The sequence below is a fragment of the Lissotriton helveticus genome, chromosome 10 (genome assembly GCF_964261635.1).
Source record: "Lissotriton helveticus chromosome 10, aLisHel1.1, whole genome shotgun sequence".
NCBI lineage: Eukaryota > Metazoa > Chordata > Amphibia > Caudata > Salamandridae > Lissotriton > Lissotriton helveticus.
In genome coordinates this window covers 135,631,295-135,653,509 of record NC_136071.1, presented here as the reverse complement: position 1 = coordinate 135,653,509, position 22,215 = coordinate 135,631,295, and the positions used below count along the sequence as shown (strand labels likewise).

The following is a 22,215-nucleotide window of genomic DNA, read 5'->3' as shown; positions in this document are numbered from 1 at the left end:
TAAAGTAAATAACCTAACGTTTGTAAATTTTGCATGCATGTATATCATAACATCTTGCAAATTATCGAAAATAACTGCATATACTGTCAGAAACAAATATATTTAACCAAACTCTAGAGCTCATACACAGTGCACAGCTCAAAATGCTCCTCTTGTTAGTTCTAGTATGTATCCTTATTCCCCCCGATGATGTGGAGTAGTTTCGTCCCAGAACTACTCCATTGCCTCTTGCTCAATGCCTGATCACTCTGCAAACACGCCACTAAAATCTGGGATACCATTACCGCCCTCACCCCGATGTTATCTTTATCACATAGACCTGGCTCAACCCCTCCTCCACTCCGACATCGCCAGTGACGCCCAACAGCTACAAAATGATACACCAGGACCGCACCAACAAACATGGAGGTCACATCACCATCATCTACAATGAAGCCAATCGTTGCACCACCACCGAAGATGACACTACACCCATCATGGAACACTTCAACTTCAAACTCCAAGCCAACAGCAGTACTACCATCAGAGGCACCCTCGCCTACAGACCCCTAGGACCACGCCCCAGCTTCTACGTCTATCCTCGAATTCATCACCCCACTCGCCATTGACTCCAAGCACTACATCTTCCATGGTGACCTCAACTTCCACCTTGACAACCTCACAGATGTGAACACTGCCAACCTCCTGGAAAGCATGAGCAACATCAGCCTCAGCCAACTGGTCACCAGCCCCACACACAGCGCAGGACACACGCTTGACCCGATCTCCGCTGCCAGCTACAGAGTCAAGTACAGTCATGTCAAGGAACTCACTTGGACCGACAACACAATCATCCACTTCACCATTGCAGGATCCTCATACATGACTACCAACCCTCCCACCACAGCTGGAACAAAGTGACAGAGATCCAACGGACAACTCTGAGGAAGGTTATCTCGTGGCCCCCCGGTGGTTGTGTTTCCGGAGTATCAGTGCGGGAAATGCTTCCTTCGTTTGACTGCCTCATTGAAGGGGGTATCTTTTAAAGACGTCCCTTGATAGGAACATCTCTCCCTGCACCCCTGAATGCTAGATGCTTCAGCCCAGGACAAGGTTCTCTAATCCTCCTGTTTGGCTGACGCTGGTGGTTGTTTGTGGCAGAACCTCTTTTGTATCTTGTTGCGTGGCTGCTCCCCATTTTCACCGTTCTGGACATCTGTTCATTTTGCCTCATATCCGGATGTACCTGGATTCGTATTGCTTGGGATTGATTTTGTGTTAACTCAGCTGCTCTTTTTTGTTTCAACTTGTCATCTCATCTTACTGTGCCCTGAAGAAGGTGAGACTCACCATTGGGGTCGCACACCGAAACGCGCATCGGCGCTGGAGTCCCTCTGTCGTCTTTGTCTCACCCAAAGATTTGATATTTGTGGCATTTATTGAAATGTTTAAACAAATTGTGTCAATATGTTGTTTCATCCAATGAAATGATATTGTTTTGATGGCATTACCATTCTACCACATTGTTCGTTGTGGTCTAAGACAGTCATCACATTGTCTTCAGCCTTGTGAGGGGGGTGACTAACAGATGGGATTTGGAGACTGACGGACATGTATGAATTTTATGTGTGTGCTAATGAATGAGTATGAACTGGTTTGAGAGAATGAGTGGTTTGTAGTGTGAGTGGTGCGCCTGGGTTTCTCTTATTTTGTATTGTATATTATTGAATATTTATCAATTGTTTGTATTATGGCTCTTTTGAGATTTGATATAATAAATGTGATATTACCATTTTCAAAAAATATGTTTGAAGCTTGTTAGTATTTTGACATGGCGAACGACCTTTACAACGCAGTCGTTACACCGTGATACATTTACATTGCGGTCATTACAACGCAAGTCGTTACAACAACTTGCACTGGATGGCGCTATACATTAAGGAATAGTATGATTTACTATTCCAACACCTTCCCTATTGTTATGTAGGCTGGAGTTGGAATAGTAAATCATACTATTATTAAGCCCAGCGCCTCTACTGCCAGTCGTTGTAACGACTTGCGTTGTAATAACTGCGATATAAAGTACCACGGTGTAACAACCGCGTTGTAATGTCATTTTTTCCTAAAACTTTTGAGGCAGTTGGGTCTTTGCTAGTATTACATGAATCTATAAGAATTAGTAATATTAGAGATAACAGAGAAAATTATTCCCTTCTTCTCGAAGACTAAAACAAATAGAAGACCACTCTAATCTGGGTCCACTTTACATGTGTTCCCTTCTAAGTAAACAATGCAAGTGATGCTCAGTGATATTGAAACAATGCCATGAATGCCTCTGAAGGACCTGATATTGAAAAGATATTGAAAATGCAACCTTAATGACAATACCAAATTAGACAAGGTGGGTGCCTACTCAATGGAGTCCTCCACAAGACATTGTAAAGTTCTATCATGTGAGTGATAGAAAATAAGAACAAGCAGGTGATGGATGAAGAAAGAGCGGCAAAGATTCTAGAGCAGTTACATGGTGTACAAGTGAAGAAAACAGAGAAATTGCAGATCCTCACCATTTCAAGTGTTAATCTGTTAACTGATAAAAGGAGAAGCTACACCAAAAATAACAGAGCTTTGGTGAGATTAGGCGGTCAAAACCTTATTTATTTTTTACCCCCTTCATGTTGAGGTCAAACCATAAGATTCCATAGATACCTTTTGGGGATCCTGGTCAGGCTACAACACATCAAGATAAAATGAGACAGGAGACAAGAAAATATATGATCGATGACTGTGAGAAAACCTGCAGCTCATGCAACACTGGGTGGGGAGGGGTAGGGGGGAGGATTGTGCCAATGCAAACATAGATTCAAGTAGAGAGAGAGGTTTGAGGGAGGAGAAGCCCCACTAACATATGGCAGGCCTCCCCTTTGTCAAACCGTAAATTACTCCATTTATCTTCCAGTGCCTCCAATTATATATCTGTGCCATTCCCCAATGCAAAAAATTACTGAACACTGACCTGTACTGTGGCAGTTTCACAACGTTTTACTTCTGCACTCTGGTTTCTTAATGTTGGTCTTTCCTGGACCCCATCCATATCCATACTAATATTATAAAGAGAGAGCCCAAACCTTTGAGGCGGGTAATCTCAGTAACCACAGCACCAATCACAACACCCAATACAGCGTTGGAAAGGGCAGTTGCAGCAGAAGTACATAGGCTATGCAGACGGCCACCATATATATATATTTTTTTGCAGAGTTTTATATAGCACGAACTTGACCCGAACTGAACCAGGTATCAGAGCGCTTTACATAGCACCAGTTACGTTACATGAGGACACACATTCATTTTTGTTAGGCATGGGGAGATTAAGTGATTTGCCCAGAATCACAGGATGTTTGGCGTCGTTACCAAGACTCGAACCCAGATCCCCAGGTCTGAGGTCGAGCGCCTTAGCCGTTAGGCCAACTCCTCTATACATTTAAAAGGTAAAAGAACCGTGCCAGCAAAGTACTCTCTTGTGGGCGTGTCTGCGTTGTGCTGTGGGCGTGGGCTGGGGGCGTGACTAACGCTGGGGGCGGGTGGTACGGCCATCACATCGTGGGCCGTGGGCGTGTACTGGGGGTGTGACAAATGCTGGGGACGTGACAAACGCTGGGGGCGTGTGTCCGCCCTTCATGCCATGTGAGTCGTACATACAAGCGCCAATTACGTTGCTGTGCAGCATCAAGGGGCACGCTGGGGCCGTGAGAAACGCTGGAGGCGTGTGTCCGGCCTTCATGCCATGTGAACGCAACTGCGCCGCATCAAGGGGCACGCTGGGGGCGCGAGAAATGCTGGGGGCGTGTGCTACGTTCTGCCCTTCATGCCATGTGGGTCGTACATGAATCAGAAGATCGTCTGCTGTGGCCGTGTGCTGGGGGCGTGACAAACGCGTTCACCTGGAGGCCTGGTAAGTAACGTTACTGCAGCCTCTCCTGCGCGCTGTTACTGAACTCTCTCATTCAACGAAATTACACGCGCCTGCTACCATCAACCAGGGCTCTAGCCGGGCTCAGGCGGCGGATCAGTACACTAATTACACGCGCCTGATAACATCAACCAGGGCTGCAGCTGGGCCTCAAGCGGGGGAACACGCGCCTGCGAACATCAAACAGGCCTGCATCTGGGCCTCAAGCGGGGGAACACGCGAATGAGCGTGTCTGCGGGGACAATTACTGCAGCCTCTCATACTCCCTGTCACTCAACTCTCTCATTAAACGGATTTACCCGCGGCTGATAACTCTCTCATTCAACGACATTACACGCGCCTGCTAACATCAACCAGGGCTGTAGCGGGCTCAGGCGGCGGATCACTACACCAATTACACAAGCCTGCTAACATCAACCAGGGCTGTAGCTGGGCCTTCTCCGTCCCTATTCTAATGAAACAAAAAATGTTGTCTACCGTGAGATTTTAAAATAAATTGCCCTTGCCAAATACACACATTCTGTTTCATACCCGGACAACGTCGGGACGGGCTGCTAGTATACCATAAAACACGTGTTGAGCATCTCATGGTTGAGATACTCTTACTATTATAGAAGTGCTCTCTGTCAAATACTATGTTGCTCTTTGGAACTAGTGTATTTGGAAAGAAAGATATGGCATTGACATTAAGAGGAAAGTTCCCTTTAAAGTGCCATTCCCTTATATAATTCTAAGGGCCAGATGTATTAAAAGGTCACTGTTTGCAACCATTTCGTTTTCGACCAGAGATGAGATTTATAAACCGTCCTATGTACTGATAGGTCAGTTTGTAAAATTCTGATTCGGAGTGGGTCATAATCTTAACTTCCTTATGATTATTTATGAGGTAGGTTGCAAATTGTGACTCAGAGTGATTGGTGGCCATTACAGCAATGGTGGGCTGCTATGGTTAGTAGCCCACCATCTCGGTGATCGCCTTTAAATAAAGTAAAATGATTTTGAAATCCTGCCTATTTTCCTTAAAGGCAGCACAGTTGCATTTAAAAATGCACATTTGCTTTTTCTAAAAGTTTGTTTTCAAGTGGTGGCAGTCCACTGGACCACTGATTACTCTACAGCAGCCGCAGTCGGTAGTGGGAGTAGCTGACGGGCGGTGACGTGGGGAGAGGCAGGCTGGGGGGTAGTAAACTATGGATTATGGAGGTTTACAGGTAAGTAAACATATAAATAAATAAAAGGAATTTTGTTGCGTGCACTGCATCGCATTTGGGGATGAAGTGCGCACAACGAAATTTGTTTTATTTATTTATATGTTTACTTACCTGTAAACCTCCGTCATCCATAGCTTACTATCCCCCACCCTGCCCCTCCCCCTCCCCACGTCACCGCCCAGCAGCTACTCCCACTACCGACCGCGGCTGCTCTACAGGTTTTTGTAAACACAAAGGAATTGGGGTCCCCAGGTTACCCCTTCCCTTTTGCAAATGGCTTACTACCTCAATTTGGGAGTCTGTAATTTTTCAATGTTTTGCGATTGGACATTGATACATCATATATCGATCGATGCATTATTTAGAAGGAATGCCTACAATACGCTGCTTCCATTTACCAAATCAATAATGAGTTGCAAGAGGAGGAGCCTAGCTCGCGACCGAGATGGCCGCGCTTTAGCTCGGCTCCGTTCGCCCGCCTGTGTTTTTCGCATTTATCCTGCATTTATCCTGCCCCGGGAAGCCCTCCTTGCTGTGTGGTACTACTACGACGCACTGCAGGCACTTACCACTTGTTCCGGTTGTCCTGGCTGCTGTGGGTCCGGTGCAGTGCCCCCGACCATTCCCGGGACTCGAGAGCGGACTGGCCTGGTTCTTCGTCCCGGCTCCTGGGCCGGATGCAGCCTGCGGGCTTGCCCTTCGGGGCGCGCTGGAGGTGATTGGAGGGCCGCTGTTCGTGTGAGCCGGAGGTTCCTGGCTGAGAGACTCCTGTGTGGCGGCAGCCTTGGATGGTGACGCTGCCCTTCATTATTGGGGTTCCTCGTGTGTTCAGCTTCCTCCCCCTTTGTTCTCCGGTCCGGCCATTTTGTTCTTTGCCGCCGGACCCGAAAACGGGACTGGCGACATTGGGGGGCCGGTGAATCCCCTTCTTCTGGTGGCCCCCCTTCCTGTCCGGGGTGTTCTTCTGCCTGTCGGCGGGACTTCATCTGCTTGACTGCCGCCCCGGCGGAGGTTGTTGGCCGCGCGGCCTGTTCGGGCTCTCAAGATGGCGACCAACCCCATTTGTTTGGGCCGGGCCCGGACGAGCACTGGGGGCCCGCCGCAAGGCCCGGGTGTCGGATACTGTGAAGGTTTTCCTGCACTTAAGGGGATCTTGAACATCCTGCTATCCTGGCGGCTCTCGGTGGCCGCGCCACTCCTGGCTCTGGAGACGGTTCCTCACTGCGGGCCTCCCGGGCCCCCACGACCGGATGAGGCATTGATATCGCGGGGTGTGGCTGGTACTCTCCTGGCGGACTCGGCCCCGGCTGCCGCCCCGGAGGTGCGCAACCTGATGGCGCCTTCTCCTCCTGTGCTGCCTCCTCTGCCCTTGGCCCGGGAGCTGGATTTTGTTTTGCCGGACTTTCATGATTCTCCTGGTCCCTCTCAATCACCACTGCCCGATGACGTCTCCTGTGCCGGCCCGGATGGGTCGGTTTTTATGGATATATCCTTGGAACTGTGCCTGCATCGTTTGCTACATTCTGTGCTTTTCCTGGATCTTCCGTGCTTTTCTTCCGGTGACTTTTTTGGACTCCCGTTGGACTCTCCTGCTGCCTGCCTTCTGTTCTTCCTGGCAGGGTCCTCGTTGGATCGGACCCTTACTGCTTTGGATAAAAAGGGTCAGGGCTGATGAAAACTGACTCTTATATGCGGTAGCTCATGAACGGTTTGGAAGATCTCTGTGTCCTGATATGGTTCTGTGTAATGGGTTAGTGTTCCTGGACTTTGGCCTGATACTCTTAGGCTTCCCGAGGACTTGGACCTTTAACCCGGGCGGGTGGATGGGTGCGTTTACTCCTGATTTTGGCCCTCCCCCGTGTGTATGTTTGTATGTCTTTATTCCCTTCTTTCCTTCCCTTCCTTCCCCCCCCCTTTTTTTTTTTTTGTCTTTTAATTCCAACTTTTCTTGCTCCACTATATTTCGGGTTCTATTTAGGGCGACAGGCACGCTGCGGGGGGGGTAGGCCGTAGCCTTCTGCAGGGGTGCAGGGTGGGCTTAGGGGTGGGTGGGGGGGGTCTGTTTGTGTCGGGGGGTCTTTTTCCCCCCTTATTTTCCCTTTTTTTTGTTCTATGGCTCTTGTGTATTCACTTTTTCGGGACTCTGTCACCTCGTGTCTCCCCCGGGGGTTTTCTGTCCTCCTTCCGGTGTGTGGCTGATTGTGGTTCGCTGCCTATTCTGGTATCGTGTTTCTGTTACATCGCATGCCGGTTTTATTGTCCTGTTTTTCCCCCTGGGGGTGCATGGTCTGGCGGGTGTTCCTTTTGTTGTCATTTTCTCCCTCTTTCCCTTCCTCCTTTATGGAGGTCCCCCTTTTCCGTTGGGGTGCGTATTGCATAGTCTTTGTGATGGGGCTTTTTGATCACGTCTTCTTTGTTCGGGTAGGGGCGGAGGTGAGTGAGCGCGATTGACTGTTGCCACTGTCGCTATTTGATGGTCTGATTCTGTTTCTGTTCTTTGCTAGATTTGATTATATGGAGTCATTTTCTTACGTTGTGTTTATAAAATGGCGGCTTGCCGCGGTCCCTCCCTTGTATTCTCATAGACGGCCCGTTATTCCTTTGGTCCCCTCCCCGTGCTAGAAAATTAACCTTTATTATCCTGCTCTTGCTGAACGCTCGATGGTTTTTATTGCTTCACCAGTGCTCCTGATGTTATATCCTGTGCAGATCTTCTTTTTGTATGCTGGTTATTCGACCATTCTGTTCTGGCCAGCCCGTGGGGTTGTAGGCCAGTATTTGTGAGCTTTCATTGTTCAATAAAGGTTTAAAAAAAAATAAATAAATAAATAAATAAATAATGAGTTGCAAACTGATTTAAAAATGTGACCCACTCCTAAAATTGGTATGTAATAAAAAAAGTTTGGTGCTCACAAACAGTGGCTCAAAGTGTTTGTGAGCATTAAAGGTTTAGTATATATGGCCCTAAATTCTGCCTATTTGCTGTGCCAGTCGGCAAAATATTTGGCTGATGCTGTGGTTGAATTCAAACATTCATAAACTTCCAGAATGCAAAAAGAGCACATACATTTGGTATTTGTATATCAAGAGTTAAAACTGTTTTAGCGAAGTTAAAAGAATTTGGGTTAATTTACTGGACAAAGAAGAAATGTAATTGATTATAGAAAAATACTGATTATTTGCCTCCACTATGGGCTGCTGAGAATATCTGTTGTTACCAAACATGCCTTTAACACGCATGTACAACAACATGATGAGCTTTATAGTGCTTTGTGTTACAACATGGTTTTTCACCACACATTTTATATATATATATATATTCACGGGGAAAAACAAAGGATAAAGTAACAATATAGTTAGATGAAATGTTCAGTGTTTTAAAATCTAAAAGCATAGAAATTGAGCAGTTATACATCATTTCTATAACTCTTGCCCTAAGGTAACTATAACTCGCACCTCCGCCATTCACAGTTTTCTCATCAATAATTTATTTGCAAATGTTGCAGTGATATTATCAATGATGTCATAGAAGATGTCATGAGTTATGTAATATGTGGGGTAATTGGCAGTGCATGGCAAGGGTTTGAGTTAAAGTTACCTTAGAGCACAAGTTATAGTTACTTGAAATAACTATAAATGTAACTAGTGAATATCCATTGTTTTTAGAGTTTAAAACACTACGTTGTTACTGAACATTTCACCTAACATTAATGTTACTTTCACCTTTGCTATTTTCAGTGAATTTCTCTAGTTTTTTTATCGTTAAGTGATATTTTATTACCATAAGTAAAGTCAACCCCTGCCGCGCAAGGCCACTTGGAGTTGGCCTCAAGGCCTGCAACCAAACCCTCGCAGGCATTGAACCCCTCTTTTGGCATGGCCTCTTTCCGAGCTCAGGGAGGCTTAGACACAGGGCTTGGCCTGCAACCAGCCCTGCAGCTGTCCCAAACCCCACAAGCAGCCAAACCCCACAGGCAGTCCATCCCTCCCCTCTCCCTCAAAATGACCAATATATGTAATCAAATATATTTAAATAATGCACACAGTGAAATGTTTATTATTATTGATTACTTGACAAAAATGTAATAATGTTTTATTAAACTACGTCTGTGGCTGTTTCTTTTTACATTGCTATTATTATTACATTTTGAGGGTGAAAATGTGAAAACATAGAGATATATTCTTTTTCCTTCAAGACACAAAATAAAACATACATGTTTCTTAGTCTACATCAGTGGTCCTCAAATTTTTTGAGGCCAAGACCCCCCCATCAAAATTGTTTAGGCGTAAGGACCCCCTCTTGACAAAAACTTCTAGAACCTGGTAGTCCTTATCATTGACAACCATAAGTGTTCTCCAGAGAAACGGTTAATCTGTGGTTGCATCTCGTTAGTACCAGTTTAACACCCAAATATAGCAATAAGCAACAAAAAGATGACCAGGACAGCGTTACAGAGGGCCTTCTACAGAGCGGCAACACCTGTTGCTGCCTTTTAGTAACTTTTAAACCTTTTGAGTAAATACATTTTTTTGTTGTTAAAATCAGCAGGTTCTGCGGCAGATGATAGATTATGTGGCAAATGCGGCAAATCTATAATTATACTAAAATCGCTGCTGCAGCACAATCACATAATTCCAGTGGCCCATGGTATAATAGCTTTAATGCATGGGGTGCAACTTTATTGCACGGCATTAGGGGAAAATCATACTATATTTCATGGGATGCTAGCAGCTTGGCATTTACACCTGCATGTAACTGGAGGTAGCTGAACATCTACATAATTAAAACATATGTAAGTTTCTTAAGTCTTTCACCGTCAGGTAGCTACATATAAAATAACGGGTAGCTTCAATGAATAATGAATACAATTTAAAAAGTTGTTACTCAGTGGGAAATGCACTATAATAAATTATGAAACCTCTATTAGTTAATGAACTGCAAAAGTCTGTGTAAAACCAGAGAGCCACAGAATTAACTTGTGGCTGGTGCAGTGGAGAATTGTGACTTGTGTATTTTTAGTGATAAGAGGTCACAGCCTGTGAAAAGAAAGCAATGTGAATATGTAAGTCATTATTTTACCTGCATCACACACAGTATAAGATAGGACGCTACGAAATGCGCAAAATGTTTTACGATAAAACGGTGCTCCAAAAAATATACGAGCTGCTTCCAAAATATAGGGGCTTATTTATAAGCTCTTTTTGCTGCCGGTGCGCCATTTATTAGGACGCTCTGGTTGCGCAGAGAGTAGACCCATATCTACGAGGCCAAGCAAAGCCACTTTTCATGGATTTGAATGGCCTCCTAGATATGGTGTAAGGCAACGCAGCACAAGTCGGTGCATTGCTTTACACTGCATAAGGGGGGCGCATTCCAGGGGGGTTGCGGTGGGTTTTGCATGGGTTTTGACACATTTCCAGATTTGCAAGGATCTGTAAACCGGAGGATGTGTCAAAACTGTATGCTGCCCCAGGGGATGTGTAACGAGGAGAAATATCTTTATTTCTCCTCAATTGTTTCCTCCTTCTATGTGTAGCACACATAGAAAGAGGAAATGGCCTCTATGGGTTGTTTTTGCGCAGGAAGGCGTGCCTTCTTGCAAAAAAACAATCCTGCCAACAATGCCTTGCACCATGGTGCAAGGGTGACTACGTTGGCGCTAGGCACCAACTTGTGTGCTGGAAGAAAGGACAGGAGTGCACCTTATCTTATAAATACAGTCCATTCCTGCCCTTTTGAATTGGCATAGGGCAGCGCAGCAAAAATACTTGCGGAGCTGCGCTACACCATTTCATTGCAAACGAGACCCATAGATTTTGGTAAAATCCAGACCCTATGTAATGCGATTTTTTTTACATAACTGTCCTTCAACACATTTCTCAGGGATAGTAAGTGCTAAGTAAATAAAATGACAATTAAAAGTAAGCACTTCACAGGTCAGTAAACTCCGTGCACTAGCACTCAAAAAGCTTCAAGTGATTTGACCAATTAACTGTAACAGCACTCTCCTGAGAAATCAAAGCCAGACAGATAGCTAAGTACACCTTTCTGCCAGTGTGCTGCTGGCCTGAAAGAAATGCAAATGTGCACAACGAGTTAATCTGCAAATCCTTTACATTTCCAGACTAACTCGTTGTGCACATTTGCATTTCTTTCAGACCATCAACACACTGGTAGAAAGGCATGTTTAGCTGTCTGTCTGGCTTCCATTTCCCAGCACAGGAGAGTCCCTGAATAACACCCCAGGGAAAACATTTTATCTGCTGGTGACCATCTGCAACGTTTTCTTTTACCAAATGAGCGCGACCCCCTTTCCATGCCTCCACAGCCCCCCTGGGAGCCGCGCCCCACAGATTGAAGACCACTGGTCTACGTTTTAGCATTTTACAACCCAAAAAATTAAATTAGTAAATAATTACATAACAGCCTTTTGTTTTATGTGATACTTCTTCAGGTTCTCAGGTGGCTCCTCATTGCTAGCTGTAGAACAAAAGCTCCATCCTGGGAAATTCTATTAATACAATGGCAAGTTCTCCTGGGGTCATAGTTTTAATGACAAAGGAGACTTATGTTTTTTTAGTGTTCCTAAGGGGCTGCAGAACTCCCTGCAGCTCCCCTGCACCTTTACAAAATGTGGGTGATGTCCCTGCCCTCTCTAGGGACATCACCAAAAAGAAAATATATGTAAATAGCCCTCCCAGGGCATTATGGAGAACTCCTTGAAGTAGCAGTGAATAACGAGCAGTTGTGGGCGCTCATTTATTATTCCTTCTTATTTTTTAACAAGTTGTTTTCTGGGTGTCCCGGTCCCACCTGGGACACCTACTTCTTTCTGTATAGTGGGCTGTGAGGGAAGCCACAGGGCCCCATGATCCCGATGACATCTTGCAAGCAGCCCAGTACCCAGACCATTATCATTTTTTAAAGCCGCAGGTGGTGCCCTGTCGGCATGGTCATATTAAAAATTTGACATTGGTGTGACCTGTTGCCCACCCGGGGCAAACCACAACTAGTCCCAGCATTTTTTTTTTTAGTGGGGTGCTCACCCTGGGCTCACACAGTGCATCTCTCATCGGGGCTGCGGGGCAAGACCCAGGGCCCCCTGCACCCCACCAGTTTCCCTGCTTGCACCCATCGTGGGTGCAACACGAGCTGGCATTGCGCCAACCCCCTGGGAGCAGTTTTCTTTTGCTGCTGTGGGATGAGCGCATGGGCAGGAAAATGTTTTGTTCTCTCACCGGGTGAAAGGAGCTTTGTGCTCCCGCTCGGTGGGAGAAAACTTTCACCTTCCCTTCCCGCGCCCCTGGCTTCCACCACTTTCTTTTTGATGGGGTGGCATCCAATCAGATTTAAGCAGGAGATCTGGGCATGAGATCTGGCAGATCTGCGGAGACTCCACATTCCAATAAATACCATGTTTTTCAGCATTAATTGCTCAAAAACTACTGAATGGATTTACACTAAATCACAAAAGCACCCTTTCTGCACCAAGATGCAGCTTTCTGACAAATTTGGTGTAAATTTGTTCAGCGGTTTGGGCTGTAGGTGTGTCTAAATATCCTATGGATAAATGAATGGGGAAACTCATTATGGGCCCCTCTTTATTCTTGTCCCCTTGACACATCACCCAGAAACTTTCCATGTGCAAACTAGTCAAAAAGTGGCACTTTTTTAGAAAGTTTCATAGAGATTCATCAAATGGCTCCAAAGCTATTAGCAACACAATAAATGCATTTCCACGATCCCAACTACTGGTAAGTTACTTAATATGGGACGGGGACCTCACGCCCCCCTCCTTGAGCCATTAAATGCCCTTGGGATCCCACACCTTGGGCTGATTACTTAAACGAAGAGGTGTCATGCGGCCCCCCTCCCCAAGCCATTAAAGGCCCCGGAGTCCCTCTGGGACTGGCCCAGTAGCGCCTGAAGCGTGGAACCACTGCCAAGTTCTGGCCCAAAGATCTCAGAGTCCGCAAAGGGACATAAAAATTAGAAGATTCGCCAGAATTTGGGGAGACATACCTTTGAGGATTTTAAATGCCAGGCAGAGAACCTTGAATTTAATCCTCTGAGTTACAGGGAGCCAATGAAGCGAGTGCATCGTCTTGGAGACCGAGTACCGTCTAGGCAAACCTACCACTATTCTGGCCGCAGCGTTTTGAACTCGCTGCAGCCGAATGAGTTCAGCCTGATTTATCCCGGCCAAGAGCGAGCTGGCGTGGTTTCCCTGCCTGCACCAGCACAGGCAGGGAACCCCGTGTTTGCTCTTGCTTGGCAGGATTTTTTTTTAATCTCCCACCAAGCGGAAGCAAACACAAAATCCGCTCCCAGCGGCGGGATCTTTGAAAATGCTCCCGCCCGCTGGGAGTGGACTTTTTATGTGATTCCCTACCTGTGCTGATGCGGGCAAAGAAACAGATCAAAATATTGCTTCTGCCCGAAGGGGCTGCGGGGAGCCAGTTGGGGCTACTGGGGCATTAGGATCCCCCCCCCCCCAGCCCCCAGCGAGAGTATGGTGGCCACCAGGGCACCTACCTCGTAGAAATGCGTCCCCCAGGGGATGAGGTCTCCGGGGCCTAACACAGCTTGGGAGGGGTACTGCACGTCCCCTCCACTTTTAACGTAGGCCATCAGGAATGGGGTCCCCAGGGACAAAAGAGGCTCAGGGAGTGCAGCCGTGTGGCCCGCTCCCCATTTTTAGATATATGCACGGGGGACGGGTCTTCATGGTTTAAAGAGGCTCGGGGAGGGGGACAGTGCAATTCCCCCTCCCCTTTCCATTTAGTAATGGCCCTTGGAGATGGAGTCCCAAGGACCTTAAATGGCTCAGGGAGAGGGCCACGCTGCCCCCTCTCCTTTATTTAACAAAAAAGGCCCTGGGAGATGGCCACGTGCAGTGTAGAGTTGTGCAGCCCCACCTCTTATTTTTTTTAATGGCCCTGGAAGATGGGGACCCAGAGACTAGCTAGGCTTTGGGAGTGGGAGGTGCATTGCCCCCTCCCCATTTTTAAATACGTGGTCCCAGGAGAGGGGGTCCCCAGGGCCTATCAAGGCTCGGGGAGGGGGGTTGTGCAGCCCCCTCCACTTTATTTGAATGAGTGGCCCTGGGGGATGAGGTCCCCAGGGCCTAACAAGGCCCAGGGAGGGGGGTCGTACGGCCTCTCTCCCCTTTATGTTTAGTAATGGCCCTGGGGATGGGGCCCCTACAGCCTAATAAGGCTCGGGAGGGCACCACACAGACACCTCCCCTTTCATTAAAATAAACGTCCCTGGGGGATGGGTTCACTGAAACTACATTGAGAAATGAAGTTGATATGAGTCAAAAAGTGGGTACTGTAAACAGTTTTCACTCTATGGATAGTGTTTACCCTGTACCACACTATTTGCAGACAGTTAATCTTGTATGAGAAATACACTACAGAGTATTAAAAAAGTATCTACTAAGAACAGTGTACACTCTTTCCAAAACTTTGTAAAAAAGACACTATTGGCTTAAAATAGGCAACGTCTGAAAGTTCTAAAAATGATACTACCTGCAGCCTTCTTACTGTGTTGAAAACTTTACAAATAGCCCTTCTTCTAAAGCAAAACAAGCACATGTACATAGCCTAATACCTGGGACCCACAGTCGAAATTGTCATGCTGAGACGATTTTGAATAATAACTCAAGGATGCTTACAATACTTAATATGTTGTATGTAGAATCTTTTCTCTTTGGAAACTTTTTCTGGCGTACCTAAAAACTTGTGTGGAGCATAACGGACACCAATGTCAACTGTCACCTGCACACAGGGTTTCTCTTTAATGTGAACATGTATAACGGGTCAATACCTCTACTTACCTATGATGCATTAGGAGCACACGCGTTTTGTAAACACTTGCACCCATTAGCTGGACTCAGGCTGTTCAAAATTAGGTAGAATAGTAATATGGTCATTTCCTGCCACTATGTAAACTATCAAACAAACTAACACACTTATTGGATGATGTCATCACTGGTTTCATCAATTATGTCATTTGAGATGTCAACAGTGATGTCATAAATGATGTCATACAACATGGCATGAGTGATGTAATATGTGAGGTCATAAACAGTGCATGGCGGAGGTGCAAGTTATAGTTAGCTCTGCTTACTATAACTGGTGAGTTTCTGTGGGGGGTTTTAAAGATCAAAACATTAATGTTGTCACTGACAAATTCACCTATCAAAACTTGTACTCTTTTCAATGAATTTCTAAGTTTTTTTTAGCAAAAACAGATCTTTTTTATCACACCTAGCTATAACTTTACTGTAACCTCGTTTTTTTCGAGTGAATATTTATATAAATATATACATACATATAATGATGATAACCTCTTACTGTCCCTTACTACCACTTACCACCCCACACCTTGCCCTTCACTGAACCCTAAAACCCTTACTACCGCATGTACTTACCCAAACAATATAAATTCCTTACAGTCCCTTGCTCCACCTGCCATTACACTTACCCATTCCTTAACCCTTAAAACCCCCTATGCCCCTTATACCACTTTAAGTCTCTTAAAAACACACCTGCATGGTACATTCCTATGTTATGTAGTTCCATAAAATGGTGCGCCTGGTCCTTACCTGAATGGTAAGTGCTCTGTTGTAAAACGTAATGTATGGTAATGCTTGCGTTTATGGTTCCTAGTCACCTTTTTAAGGAAAATGTTTTAGATTGAAATAATGAGTTTACTTTTTCTCCATTTTTAGAGCTGGTTGGGCACTTCCTACACCCTTACAACAATGGATTTGTTTGACTGGGGTGTTACCCTTCCAGATGTCATGGAAGTGTGCAGCCAGCAACTTTCAATACACCCTACAGAGGAGGAGGCAACCGAAGATCACAAATCAAATGCCTGCTCTTCTGGGATTGGAGTTCAGCATCAAGAGCAGAGCAGATTCCTTATCCCCTGTCAAAGCAGCATCAGTAAAGTTGGGGCACAGTCATATGGACATGTAAGCAGTGACACTGCAGCAGAGTTTGATGAAGCTACTCTTTGTTGCCCTCAATTGACCACATTCAGAATTAAGGTAGAAGGCTATACAGAGCTGGGCTTTGAAGATCAGACCAGTGAGCTTGATAAACATGCGTCACTGGCCGGTTCTCCTGAACAAACTAATACTTTTGCACAAGGCTCTGTTTTGTTTGATCAGTCAACACAATTTGGAAGATGCCACACAACGGAGGCAGCCAAAGATCCACTAAGGAGCTTACTTGAACCAAACATGAGTGTATTAGATCTTCTTCTTCCTAAGCAGTCCGATAGCTGGGATGATATGGTAGCTCAGTCTTATCCTTCACGCGACGAGGCTATTCGTGGGGAGGTCCCTGATGATTCACTCTCTTCTAACTCAGGTAATGGGGAGGAGTTTGGTTATCCAAGAATGAAACTGGATTTAGACACCATTGACAGTGGATTTGCAGACTCTGAATGTGGAAGCCCAGTAGAATGTGAATTTGACAAAAATATGTTGGCCCAGGCACAGTCGGGTTTTAGCTTCGGGTCAACAGTTCTAGGTGCAGATGAGCAGCCTACCAGAAACTATGTCAAGCAGTGGATCTCTCATAATTCTATCTCTGAAGACTGATCATTGCAGAGTAAGAGGTTATATTAGTCTGAATATAAGATCTGACTCATTGCAGGGCAGAGTCACCGAAAGAATTGTGTGAATACTATTCTTTCAAAGATAGGCAATGATTAAACTCCCTTGTCAACTAAGGACACATTGCCTCCAACTACTCTGATTTGAGAACAGTTGCTAAGAGCAGTCTCCAGTTCCAAGCAACCATGACTGGCCTCTTACTTTCACACACTGACAAAACTGCAAGACCGTGGACATATATTCCATTATTTTATCGTTCTATATGTCTCTAATAAAGAAAACAACATGATGTGACAAGCTTCACTGTAAGGATACTGTTGTAGATGATGGGCAATTGTGTGATTCACAATTAGGATTGACTGAACTGTTCTTTTTAGTACATTTTTGTTGGAGGTATACATTTTAGGCAGTGGGACCATTAATCATTTCAAGCCTTAGAATGTTGTTCGGGATACTAATATTATTCTTCATCACTGTAACCTTGAGTCATAAAAAATGCAGAATTGCAATTAGTAAATCAGACATAGTAAGGCAAACAGGGAATGCCAGACTTGTGTTGAATGGTATTTCCACTTTGCAAGCAGCAACTATTCTAAATGCCTGGAGATATCAACTCTCCATATTGATTCAACCATCGGGATTAGTTAATTTTCCACATCATTAGCTACCAGGCCAGACAAACTTACTACCATATGTATGTCATGGAAAAAAAATCTTATAAAGTGTTGGTCACAACCCAAAACATCAAATCTCCTAAAATGTATAAGTTGAGTTCGCTACGCTACTGTAATTGGCATCTATTCCATACCCTATTCATAATCTCACACATAACATTACAAATTAAATCATCATGGCATCACTAATGACATCACATATAACATTGCAAGTTACACCATTGCGTGAGTGAGTGAATGAATGAGTGAGTAAGTGGGTGAGTAAGTGAGTGAATGAGTGAGTCGTTGATTTTTGACTGCTTGAATCGGCAAATGAATAGCTGAATAGATGAGTGTGTGAGTTGGTTAATTATAGAAACTCAGAGTTAGTGACTGTGATGAATCATGATATGTTTAGGAAATGCTGCCATTTGGCTATTATGCAAATGTGTGACCCGGAAGTGGATTCATCCACACAGAAAATGATATCAAAGTGTACACAGTGCCTTGTTTACCCCTACAGTGGTATCATGTGCCGACAGATTACATCATACATTCAAGTAGTGACATCATATATATATATATATATATAATTAGAACCTCTTGTGCTTATGGTCATTTCTCTTTATTGGGATAAAGACTTTGCAGTTTTGAAATCCTTGCACTCCAGTGATCTGCCTCCATGATTTATTTGCTTGTCAGTCATTAACTTTGATTATTCCCTAAATATCATACCACTTATGGTAGGCTCAGGTTTTTTTTAAGTATCTTTAGGTATAGCACTCTGTACAAATATAACCCATATCCTTATGCATAGATCCATTTGCTGGCCTATTCACACATAAGCACATGTATAGCCATGGTAATGCAGGAATGGTTGCATATGCCCTGATGCAGTGTCTTATACTTCACAACCCCTTGCTTCATATGCACTCTTCTAAGCCATTGAATCACCTGATAGGTTCTGGAACTCCCAAGCACATAATTAATGAGCAAGCACTGGCTGCAAGCATGTGGGAGTGCCGGAGACTGTTGTGTGTCACTTGTGTGTGCATATGTGCATTATAGTGTGCGTGTGTGCCCTCTTGATATATAGTTTAGATAGACTCTTTTAGGTCATGAATTGCCTCTACCTGCCCTTAATGGACATGGATTGCCTGTTTATGGTATTATCTCGGATAGTCTGGGATAGCTCTATATCTTCAAGACTTGGACTGCCTTATCAGAACCATGGACATTCTCTTAGGGTTATAGATGACATCTTCATTGCCACATATACATTTTTCAGTACCATGGTCTATATTGTCAGCCTCATGGGTCTCCTCTACAGAGCAAGGCCTGGACAGGTTTGGGAAGTGGTTCAGAGTGCAATCCCTGGGCATTTCTGACTAAATTGACTTCTATACACTTGATTTGTTTAATGAGAAGGTTCTTGTAAGCTTCCTGACTCCTGTAACTTCTTTAGATAGTGTTAGTGCAATCTAAGATTTGCCTGGATTGAACTGGGCCATAAACATTCAGGGGCATAGAGTGGAGAGTTGAGGAAGGATTTGAGCTCACAAAGAGGAACTATAGTGTAGCAATAGTAGCAATGTACAGGAACTGCATCATAGTGAAGTGTGTAACAAAGTGGGGTGGGGCATGTGGGATCCTATGGCAAAGTGGTGTAGGCTCACCCATCAATAGTAAACTCTTTTAAAATATGAAAAAACTTTGTCTGGCCCACTGGAAAGTGAGATAACCAGGTTGAGCAACAAAAAGCAGCCAGGGGACCACTGCAAGAGTTTGTCCCTCTCTCCATGACTATAATCTCCAAATCCAGGACTTCATTACTGAACGGTGAAACCATGTTCCTGGGCTGGCTTTCTAACATATTTGGACCTGCATATTCTGGGAATACTAGCTGCTGAAAGAACCTACTTCCGAGAGCTGTGGGCATTACATATGAAACGAGACTGGATCCAGCAATAGATGCGGAATACAGAAAGTGTCTTGCCTTCAGGTATGCCCCCAGGACAAAAAAGTATATGTGGACACTGGGAAGCAAAATTACTATTCCAGTAGTAGATTATCTAGGAATAGTGCAACCTTTACCAAAACAGTGCAGGAGGCTTATTTACTATTTAAACTATAGGCCTGGAGTATTGTGGGTAAAGTTAAAAAAAACAAAGTATTTTACAAAAGTCATTCAAAAGTTGTCGTTTTGCAGTGCTGTGCCAAGGGTCCCACTGAAGGCAAAAAAAGAGCAATGCAGCACTAAGTGAGCTGGATGGAGGAACGTTCTTAAACAAAATCTTAATTGGGGTCTGATAAAATTAAAATGTCATGACACTTTTTAATTTTATACCAACACCTCCATCTTGAAACTAGAGGTGGTTCAACATTCAAGTCATCAAACCTGCTTTGTATTGTGCCACTAGACGTGACTTGGCCCACTCAGAACCTTGAGATCAGGCGTATCCGACTTAGAAGCTACCTGCCTCTGGCTTAATGTGCTCAACTGATTCAAACTTTGAAAAATATTCTAATTCAGTAATTCCCAACCTGTGGTCCGGGGACCCCAGCGGGTCCGCAAGCCTCCTCAGGAGGTTCGCGATTAATTAGAAAATTAAATAATATTAACATGTTAATAAAGTGTATATAAATAAAGAAGCTAAATGTACAATTGAAAAACTTAAAAAGTATTGTATAAGGAATTTCAAACCGGAGGCTAAAATTTAAATTAGTATCCTCAGATTGATTCGTGGAAGGAGTGCAGGTGCATCAAAAAGAATACAGTATGGCCGATGAGTGGCCTCAACTGAATTTAGAAAAGCTCCAACCTTTCTATTAAAATTAACATTTTTTTTTAAATCACATTTGTTTCAGAATTAAATAAAATGTGTCGTCATTCGTGAATTTGTTTGATGAATGCTTTTTTCTGCATTTTCTGTATATTGTTTTGCGGCTCAAATCATCGACAATGCTTAGGCCGGGAAACCCAGCTTCCAGTAATGAACCAGTGGGGGGTCCCATATCCCAATAATGATTCAGTGGGGGTTCCTGGAAGTCAAAAGGTTGAGAACTACAGTTCTACGTCAAAATGTAGAACTTGCAGTTTATGTAAATCTGCTTATTTTAGCCCGCTGCGCGCGCTTGCATGAAAGAAATAAAATCAGACAAGGAACAAGGGCCCAGACAACTCACTCCAAACAAGCAAGTCCTCACAGCAGGGGGCCATATCATATCCTGCTCTGAGCCCGCGCCCATGCTTTTCTGCACGTGTTCTGGACATAGTGGTGGGGAAATACGGATCGCTAGAGACTGCGCCATAGTTCAGAGCATTGATGTCCATAGAACGTGCGCTAATTCAGGAAGTCAGCGCGTACTGTACACTTATGTCATAAGGCAAAATGAAATGCCCCGCACACCCACTGCAGAATGTAACGAGGGGCCCCCGAGTCTCCCATATCTCAGAGATTTTGATTGGAGTTGGGCTGATGATGGTCCGCTGAGGCGTTGCCGCCCCCGCCGCCACGCCCGAGGGGGGGGGGGCCTGCGTTACAGCCCTGCTGGTCACAGTGAGACCTTCTAAAAAAGGGAGTCAAGTTTCTCTTCTGTGCCTGTGAGCAATGACAGGCAGTGATCATGAAATGGCTACAGGCCTTTCAGTAACTTCGGCTAATCTCCTCATTTTTCCTCAACCCTTTCATTTTTGATTGTTTGCTTGTGTGTGCACAATTTACTTTCTCACTAAACGCCCATTCACAGACTCATGTAACTCGTTCACTCCGAGTGACATCGAAAGAGAAAAGAGTATAGCCAACAAATTAACATTACGGCGTGGTTCCATTCTCCAGACCCTTTAAACAAAAAATCATGATTTTAATGTTCTAACAGATTGCAAAATCATGAAATACTGCCTGCAATTTTGAGCTGCTGTAGCTTTTGCTGTGTGTGCTAGAAATATTATGAGAGAGAGGAGAAGGGAATTCTGCAATGTTAATGCTTTATTGTTATTCAAATGACCCCTCTTTCATTCTTGTCATTTAAAATGTATGCCACGTTATATTGTTTCTAATGCTTTTTATTGTTATTTGGATGTACCACAATTATGTACTGCTTTTTTTTATCTCAATTAAATGGGAATTTGGATTTTGCTTTAAATTTCAGATCTACGCAGCAGGTGTTCTTGTTAATTTGAATAAAATATGAATTACATTTCTTTTGTTGTCAGTTGTACAGTTTTTGCTAAGGATCTTATGGCATATTTCTCTGCGTTATCACCGTTGTTTGTTTACAAGGAGACTCTGGCAGTCCCAGAAGCGGGCGGTGCAGGTAAGCGCGGTCGGGCGGGGGGCTGTGGGCTGCGGGGGATGTCAACAGACGTCTGAATAGGAGTTATTTACTTATTTATTATGCCCTATTCCGTCATCTGTCGACATCCCCCTCGCCCCGCCCGCTTTACCGCGCTTACATGCACCGGCCGCCGCAGGGCAGTCCTCCCACATTGGCCCCTAAATGGAGTTCTCTGACTGATTTGCCACTAATGCCATCAGTTGTAGAGATTTCCCACAAACTACAAGAACCAGAGACTCCAGTGAAAGCTCCACAAATTTTAGACCTTAGCTATGTCTGTGGATCTCTCTTAATTGTTCACTGAAAGTACCCCAAGTGCAGCCCTTGACCACCCCCACCGCCCACTGCACCTATTGTGTGACTCAGTGACACCCCACAGATAAAGCAGCTAGATATATGACCATGTGGGAGGAGGTGGCACAAAGAGAAAT

General features: G+C 44.6%; 1 protein-coding gene across 1 annotated transcript in view; it reads left to right on the top strand.

The window, feature by feature from the left end:
- Positions 1-21,650, top strand: part of IL21R (interleukin 21 receptor) — a 192,396-nt gene extending 170,746 nt beyond the window's left edge. The window contains exon 9 of the mRNA XM_078664945.1: positions 15,900-21,650. Coding sequence (XP_078521071.1) covers positions 15,900-16,778 — 879 coding nt within the window. The 3' untranslated portion in view covers positions 16,779-21,650. The remainder of the gene's footprint in view (positions 1-15,899) is intronic.
- Positions 21,651-22,215: the final 565 nt, after the last annotated feature.